Here is a 9,200-nt window from a genome sequence, read left to right as displayed (position 1 = left end):
AGGGGGGGGGGAGGGAAATGCATGGGACTATGGTGGTGGCACACGGATGATTTGGTAATGGGAAACCCGCGGGGACTACAATCGAGATGGAAAAAAAATGTGCAAAATGATGTAAAAATAAACTTTTGTAATAATTAAAAAAAATGTTTTCCCTTTACAATCAACATCTACATTCTTATTCAAGAGTTAGGCTGATAATGATTAAAATGTCTAACAACTTTATGAAGTACTCTGGTTTCCTTTCTCAGTTCTCCACCAATGCCATTAGTTAAAAACTAAAAAAAGAATATGAATCTAATCAGGCAGTTGAATCATTCATGCAATTTCTAGGAATATATTGAAGAACACAAAATACAACCTGCAAAACCAACTTTGGAAAACTAACCAGGATAATGGATGAAATTAAATCAAGGAATTTTATTATTTTGATAATGATTTTATTGTTATGTTTATAAAATAAGTGATTTTATGGTTATGTTTATAGAAAGTCTTTATTTTTTACTAGTATACTATTTTCTTTTTAATGTTATGTGAACTGAAATGTAATAGAAAAAAAGTTATAGTAGCCATTTAATAAAAGAATGTTTAGAAAATTCATCAACCAACCTTTATTTTACTGTGCATTATTTTCTAAGACGGTGGCCACACATTTAAGAATGCTAGTTGTGCTAAAGCTATTAGGTTAGGGTGGCAAGTGATGGGAAGTCCATAAATCCCTTCATTTTGATCTTTAAACAGTATCAAGCAAACATGCAGTAGTTAACGCATGTATGCAGTTAATAAGGTTCATAAGTTACTAATTCAGAAGTATAATTTTTAATCATTTTAACATAAGTATGTGGAGATTTTAATTTCTTTAAAGATTTATTTATTTATGCATATAAGAACTGGGGTACAGGCCAGACATACAGGGTGGGGAAGTGAGAGGATTCACCAGAGACATTGTGGATAACTGAACAGGCAGACTAACTTAGAAACACTGCTGAGGCTAGCAGCAGCTGAGACAGAAGAGGTCTGCTGCACCATTTGTGGGTTGGCTCCCTGGCTGGGGATCAAACTTGGGCTGCAGTGGCTGCAGATAGCTTCACAGTGCTGTGCTAATTTAACCCCCTTGTACCAGCAGGGAGGAACAAGTATGTGGAGGTTTGATAATAAAATTAACATGGTTGGGAATTCCTGACTGTCTGAAGAGTGTTATTTTGGGGTCATTTGTAATGCAATTTCTTTTATTCTTCCTTTAGTCTTATCAACCCTGTGAGTAGGCATTCCTTGTACTTCAAGTACAGGGAAACTGATGTAACATTAATGACTGTGGTTATAATACCACTAAGTGATATCTTTGTATTCCTCAACTGTTCTTTCCTTACTTCCTTAGTAGCTACCATAGTGTATGTAACAGGTAAAACTTGGTTGCAATAATAAGTGAAATTTATGTCTAGCAACGGTCACATAAATTTCATGTTCTTAGTGGAAGAACTAAGGGAGAAAAAGGACAAGTAAACACTGACTTAATCCCCAATTAGAAATAGAAAGCCTAGTTTTCACGTAAATTCAGAGCAAATTTTCTACCTTCTTGCAAAAGAGAATTCATCACAGTTGAGGGTAACTGTTATTAACAACATGAGAAACAATTATTTTAACCTTACACCTACAGAAAGACTTCTGAGAGGAAACTATTCCATCTTGCTGAATTTTTTCCCCTCTCTGTATTAGGTCCTACTCAACAATAATACCCAGGTCTAACTACTTAACCTAGTACCTTCCAATCATAAAAAAATACCCTCTGGATCTGCCAAAGGGCAGACAAATCCCCACTGACAATAGAGCACTTTCTTTCAGCTTCCTATACAACAACCATACAAAACAAATCTAATTTCTCTTTAGTTCCAAAGATGCATTCACTTAAAATTCTTAATTTTACATGTTCATTTCTCTTCCAGTCCTCTGTATTGTACTGAATCATTTTTTTTTTTGCCAGCATCTATTTGATCATTCTATTAAATTGGCTGAGATTAGAATGGAAAGGGAAAGACATTACTCTTCACTGATGTGCTAAATATCAAGCAATACAGAGAATAACTAACAGAGTATTTGCCCTGCCTGCTGAAACACAGAAAAGCAAAGATACCAGTCTTAGGGTCACCAGTTTTTAGGACCAAACAGCAATGATAAGAATTTAAAGATATTTCTGCAAAAACCTAAATTCCTTCACTATTTCTTGCTTTCTGTATCACTACTTTCATCAATTAACCCTTCAGAAATTTCTTACTTAAATTTTTCCCCCAAACGTACTTATATACAAAGAGATAAGATGGTCAAAGTTTTGCTGCTTTACTAATACTACCAAACGAAATTACACTCACCCAAATGAGTATAATAAAGTTTTCTAAAGGGAATTATTGACAAAGAAATAAGCATCACAGAAATAAAACAATTTTTTTATTCTATGTTGTCATAGGTTCTCACCCTTGTCTAGATATTTGGAATTCTTAGGGAGCTTTAAAAAACAAGCAAAAACCCACACAAATATTTAAATCTACCAAGAGTGGGTGTATAAGAACTCCCACAGATATAGTTGGGCAACATTAAGTATTACTATGATGTGTGCCTTTTATTAAGACTTTTAAAGTGCTTCATTAGTTTTCAAAACTGTGTTGAAGCAGTCACAATAATCTGAAGAAATCTTTAAAATAAATGAAATAACCATTCTGATAAAATATGGAGACTCATTTACTGATATGACATTCAAGGCCCTTTATAATGCAGTTCTCCAAACTGCATTTCCAGTTCTAATTTTCTAGCCTTTTAAGTGACTAGATACTATTTGCGATTTCTCAAATATGTAAAATAAACAGATTCAAGTCTTTCATCATAATGCTTACTAGCTGACTTGTCCTTTTATCTTGGCATGATAGATCAGCTCAGTTAATCAGTTAACTTTACTTTTTTGAAAACACTCCCAAATCCAAAAAAAGCTGTTTAATTAAAAAAAAAAAGCAGATACAGAGCGAATTGGAATTTCTTATGCATCATCTACAAAAACACAATTTTAAAAGTAGCAAGTCAAATAAAAGATTCTCTTATACCAACACTATACAGAATACAAATGTGATAATAACACTTCTGCAGATATTTTCTGGTAACTAATTTCAACATGACCTGGTCTAAATCTATCATTCAAAGCCCATCCATGGCCTCTCTATGTCCACACATATCCAAATTTCATTCCAATCACTCACCAATAAACACAAATGCTATTCTGAAGGCACAAGAAATTGGTTTGATAAAAGGAGACTAAGGCTTTAAGATTAAGGATACCTTCATATCACTTTGGTGTAACTGCCTATAACACAAAGCCAAGTGGCAAGTATGTAACATGAGAGAACATGAAGCTGTAAATTCCATCTCATGACTAGACAGGTCAGTTCTCCTTTACGCTTACTTGGCATACCAATAAAAACAAATAGAAAAACACTTTACCAACTTATCAAGAAAAACTGTTAGTCCAGAAAAGACTAGACATATCAAATTCATTCTTTAAAAATCAATTTAAATGTCTATTTAGAAGAAAGTTTCACTTTGTTTTCACAGAAAAAGTAGACTTTGAACACATCTGATGTTCATTATTACAAAAGGGGAAAGTTGTTACTACAAAATAGAGAAATAAAATGTTTAAACTAGAGATGGCATTTTACCAGAAAAGACCCACAAAAAAACCTTAACATACCTGTCATAATAATCCCGTTGAAAGTCATAGTCCAAGTCAAAAGAGGAGCTGAAAAATAAAATACCGAAGAGGATTAATTTGGAGTTGTTGATATAAATTCACAACAGTAGATGGGAAAAATAAAAAAATTAAAAACAAAAAACAAAAAATAAAACCTATGTCAAACAAACCACAACAAATAGATCAACAGCATGGAATAATCCCAACCATTCACATAATAAATTACTAAATCCTAGTAAGTTTAGGCCACTGGAATACAGTGGCTAAATTTCAAATTTATACAAAATTCTGCTGAAATTTCAAATCAAATCATAATAGCTAAAATTACATTGAAAAATACAACAGTAAACTAAACATTCTTACATCACCCTTCTTCCCTTTCTTTTTGCCCAGTAGCTTCTTAGAAGCTAAACAACTCTTCATGAAGAATTGCAATTAATTCTATAAATATCAAGCTACTCTTTACTAGTAAAAATCTAAAGAAATTCCAGTAATTCTCTGGAAAAAGGCAAAAAGGAACTATAGTAAAGCAAAATACTTTTATACAAATCAAAGATACTACAATTAACCCTCCCCACATCCCAAAAACAGATAGAGAAGATGCCCACTGATGGACACAATGCAGTTATAAATAATAAAGTTCCGGACCTGAGTAGAGGGGACGGAGAAGGGTGTTCTGGTACTGACCCGTACATCTCCGCTGCAGATCGTTTCACACCTGCTTTTCCTCGGTTCACTTTTGGCTCTGCAGCCAGATTAATATCTGTAAAAGCAAAGATTTTAATTATAATTGATGAAAAAGAGGTGGAATTTAAAAATAACATTCAAAAAATGTACTCAGTCATATAAACCAACAAAGATTTAACAATCTATATATTTTCTTACATAAAAAAAGGCTCACAAGAATTTCTTACAAGGCTAGAAATTAATGCTTCATTTATTATGTTCTAAGGTTTCTTCATAGATGTTTTTCTCCTCATCGCTCCTGCCAACTAACCCAAAACCTTGACATCAAGATCCTGAAAATAGAATCATATTGTCTTTGTAAGTCCTAACCTCAGCTTCCACCTCACTGAACTGCACAATGCAGATCACACACTATTTCCCTCAGTTACTAGGACAAGAAGAGTCAATGTATTTAACATTTGCCTTTGCAGGAATAATTCTACTTGCTTGAAATGAGCATAATTACATTAAGAACAACTGATTAACCTAAGGAATTTTAGAAAATACAGTGTCTCATAAATCAACGTGATTCAAGAATGATACTTGCAAATTATCCTTGAAGGCAAACTAGAGATGTAGAGCGAGATGTAAAATTGCATAGAAAATGCTGGTTAAGAAACCCCCTCCAGGGGCTCTCCCTGGTGGATCAGAGTTTGGTTAATGCTCAGCACTGCAAGGGAGCCCCAGTTGCTTCAGTGCTAGCTCAATCCCCAGCCCCAGAGCAGGAAAGTATCGCAGAACTCTCCTGCCTTGCCTGCTGCACCCCTCAGCAGTGTACTTTGTCCATCTGCCAGTTCTTCTCCCCACTGTCCTTGGTGAATCCTCTTATTGCCCTGCAGCTCTGGCCTGTACCCCAGTTCTGTATAAATACATCTTTAAAAAAAAAAAAAAAGAAAAGGAAACCCTATGCACCCAAGGGGAGCAATAACTGCAGTAACTACACAAAGGTGACTGATAATGTAATAAAATAGAAAAATAAAGTTATGTAGGCAACAAATTGCCTAAGAACCTATCTGTGTGTGTGTGTGTGTGTATACGTAAAAATCAAAAAAAGAAAAGCAGACTACAAAACATTCTAGTTTTCATATGTAACAATTTTTAAAGTATTTGTTCCAGAGTCAGTTATCTTGTTATCCATTTACCTAGGTAAGAAGAGTTTTCTCTTGTTCTCCCCAAGAGTCTAAGTCACTGAGCCAAAAGCTAGATCTCTAAAACTCAGTTCATCAACAGCAAGACTTGTGATACATGTATACTTAATAAAAACACTGAATGTACGAATAATCTTCAGAACCCTAGACTCACTAAAGTCATTTCAAAAATTCTTTTTAAAGATTTGTTTTATGCATATAAGAACTGGGGGGTAGCCTAATGGAACAAGGGGGTAGGGTGCAGAACAGGCAGACTGAGTAAAATACACTGCTGAGGGGAGCACAAAGGTCATATAGGAAAGGTCTGCCAAGCCATGTGGGTCACCACCTGGCCGGAGCCACCAGAGAGGCTCCCTCATTTCAAATTTTTAATCATCAAAAGATTATAGCAATTTTGCTATTACAGTTTTGGCTTTGGGATGATAAATAATTTATAAAACAAATGTGAATTAAAACTCACATTTAAACTCAGTACAAATTAAAAAACTCTAAAATGTAAAAATAAAATACCAAAAGCATCTGATCACACAGAACTATCAAGGCATTTCAAGTGATTCTATAGAGCAGAAGATTACATACAGTATTTTTTTAAAAAAGAAACCCCAAATGTAAAATCATCAGTAATCTTCATTCTGGTAAAAATGTAGGTAAAGATCATTTTGAAGCTCTGGCACAAAAAGCACACATAGAAAGAATTACATGCTTGTTTTTTTTGTTTTTTTTTTTTTAAGTTTACTTTTTTGGGGAAAAAAAAAAGTTTCTATCTGCGGATACTAACATAAGCAATTAACAAGAAGCACTCCTGGTATACAGACTGTGGTTTCTAAATTCCTTTTGAAAGGAGGTGTAAGTAAAAAGTGGCAAATTTTTGGATGAGGTCAAGAAATATACCAGATGACCTGGGATATCATGCGATTCCAGACAGTAAGAAAAGCAGCAAGGACAATGACACAGGAAGCAACATGAAGGTAAAAATCCACTGACTAAAGAATTATTTTGAGCTCTAGAATAATTTGCAGTGTTCTAAAACATACAGATTTAAAATAGGTAAGTTTATGAAGATACTAAAAGCAATAATTACATTTAAAGGTTGCTAAATTTAAGTTACATTTAAAGGTTGCTAAAGGTTCAAAATTTGAAAGAAAAATTAGTTAATAAATGCAGAATAAGGAAACCCACTATTTTGCAAGTTTGTATGAAATACCTAAACAATGATCATTAGTGATAATCGTGAAATTTAAAAAAAATTAAAGACATAAATTAATCCATGTACAGGAAACTTTACCTGAACTCACAAATCATTTTTAATATTACTAAAACTGGGACATTAAGCCCATACAATCCCTGTAAGATATAAAATTTTAGCCCATTCAACCACACACACTTGTAGATGCTAAATCCTTATATATTGTTTTCTTGAACTTTCAAGTATAGAAAAACCACATGTGAAAATGTTGGCATTCTAAACTATTTTATTTTAAATGTCAAGGATTATTTGTATTTGTTCTCTAAATTCCAATATTTTTGTTCCCAACTCACTGGGGCTGGGATTTTAAAAATAGCATTTGAGAACTGTTAATATATGAAATAAATACAAATTACATAAATTTTTTAGTCTAAAAGTTAATCACCAAAAAACCACAAGCAAACATCCAAATGACTGTCAAAAGCTGCAGAAACATTTCCATAAAACATGCTTCTTGGCACTCCCTGGTGGCGCAAGAACACAGCACTGCAAGGTGGCCGCAGCAACTTTAGTGAGAGTTTGATCCTCTGCCCTTGAGGTGATCCACATGGTGTGGCAGGCCTCTCCTGACCCACCCTCTGCTCCCCTCAGCAGTGTACTTCATCAATCTGCTTGTTCTGCTCCCCACTGTCTCTGATGAATCATCTCACTACCCTGTACCTCTGGCTTGTACCCCATTTTTGTATTCATAAATAAATCTTTTTTTTTTAATTTATTTATTTGTGCATACATAACTGGGGTACAGGCCAGAGGCTCAGGGGCAGTGAGAGTCTTTACCAGAGACAGAGTGGGGAACAGAACAGGCAGAATGACGAAGTACACTGCTGAGGGGAGCAGCGGGTGGGTCAGAAGAGGTCTGCCACACCATGTGGTCACCTCCAGGGCAGGCAGGAATCAAACTCATGCGGAAGCGGCTTTAGATTCTCAGTGCTGTGCTTTAACCCGCTGCGCCACCAGGGAGGGCCCATAAATAACTCTTTAAAAAAAATAATGCTTCAGGCCCTCCCTGGTGGTGCAGCGGGTTAATGCACTGCAAAAGAAGCCTAAGCCACTTCCCCATGAGTTTGATCCCCGCCTACCCAGGAGGTAACCACATGGTGTGGCAGACCTCTCCTGACCAGCCCGCTGCTCCCCTCAGCAGTGTACTTCGTTGATCTGCCTGTTCTGCTCCCCACTCTGTCTCTGGTGAATCCTCTCACCCTCCGCATCTCTGGCCTGTACTCCAATTCTGTATGAATAAATAAATAAACCTTAAAAAAAAATAATGCTTCATTGTAAACAGAAAGTGTTACATTCAATATGAAATGGACTTGTCTTATAAAGCCTTAGTTTCTTTAATATTCACAACCAAGAAAACACGCTATTCCAAGTCACTATCCAGTCACTATCCAATTTTACTATCCAGAAACTGGCAATTAAAGAAACATTTAAAGAGAAAGAATTCTACTCTTACCAGTAGTTTTCTTCATGGGCTAATAGTATAAATATAGTATGTAATGTGAACTTGTAAAAAATACAATAAACTATTACCCTGAACTATACTTAGATATTCAACATTTGATTATCACCAAGGATACCCAGAGATTGGGGGAACTAATACATAAAACATTAAAAGAGCTTATGCTCTAAAACAGATGTTGTGTATGCACTTTTGATTAAGTATAACAAATTACTTATACTGGATTAAACTTCATAGTTATTGTCATTTTAACATATGAAAAAAAATTAGGCTCAGCAAAGCTGCAATGGCTACTCAATACATAGAACTGTGGGATCCTGCCTGGTGGCGCAGCAGGTTAAAGCACAACACTAAGAAGCTAAATCCACTTTAGCATGAATTGGATCACTACCCCAGAGGTGACCCACATGGCACAGCAGACCTCTCCTGACCTACCCGCTGCTCCCCTCAGCAGTGTACTTTGTCAGTCAGCCTGTTCTGCTTCCCACTCTCTCTCTGGTGAATCCTCTCACCACCCCTGCACCTCTGGCCTGTACCCCAGCAGTTCTGTATGCATAAATAAGTAAATCTTAAAAAAACAAAAAAACACATAGAACTGTGAAGTCCCAGTACAGAGGTAAGCAATCTGACTTCAGTGCCAACGTGTGATTAACCTATATTGTGTACCCTAAACTCACTGTGAGCAATAGGCCAATCATTTAGGCAAAACTGCACATTACCAAATCATTCTTGGACATTACAATCGAGATGAAAAAAATGCACAAAATGATGTAAAAAAAAAAATCATTCTCACCATTCCCAACCTACCTTACCCGAGGTTTACCCAAGTCTCTCCTATACAAAACAACTTACAAGTAAAAACCCTATTTAACCTATTACATACCTATCTACTTT

At 35.4% G+C, this 9,200-nt stretch overlaps 1 protein-coding gene across 5 annotated transcripts in view; it reads right to left on the bottom strand.

Moving 5' to 3' along the window:
- HNRNPC (heterogeneous nuclear ribonucleoprotein C (C1/C2)) overlaps positions 1-9,200 on the bottom strand; it is a 45,354-nt gene that overhangs the window by 12,704 nt on the left and 23,450 nt on the right. For 3 of the 5 annotated variants that reach the window (XM_012734109.1, XM_004694677.2, XM_012734110.1), the window contains 2 exons: positions 4,376-4,490; positions 3,728-3,775 (listed from right to left, as the gene is read on the bottom strand). In XM_012734109.1, the coding sequence (XP_012589563.1) occupies positions 3,728-3,775; positions 4,376-4,490 (163 nt within the window). The remainder of the gene's footprint in view (positions 1-3,727; positions 3,776-4,375; positions 4,491-9,200) is intronic. The other 2 variants (XM_012734111.1, XM_004694676.2) reach the window with 1 other exon arrangement.

The sequence above is a fragment of the Condylura cristata genome, unplaced genomic scaffold, assembly GCF_000260355.1.
Source record: "Condylura cristata isolate star-nosed mole 26May11 unplaced genomic scaffold, ConCri1.0 scaffold00045, whole genome shotgun sequence".
Lineage (NCBI taxonomy): Eukaryota > Metazoa > Chordata > Mammalia > Eulipotyphla > Talpidae > Condylura > Condylura cristata.
Note: the sequence above shows the minus strand (reverse complement) of the source record. Positions and strands in the feature narration are given on the sequence as shown.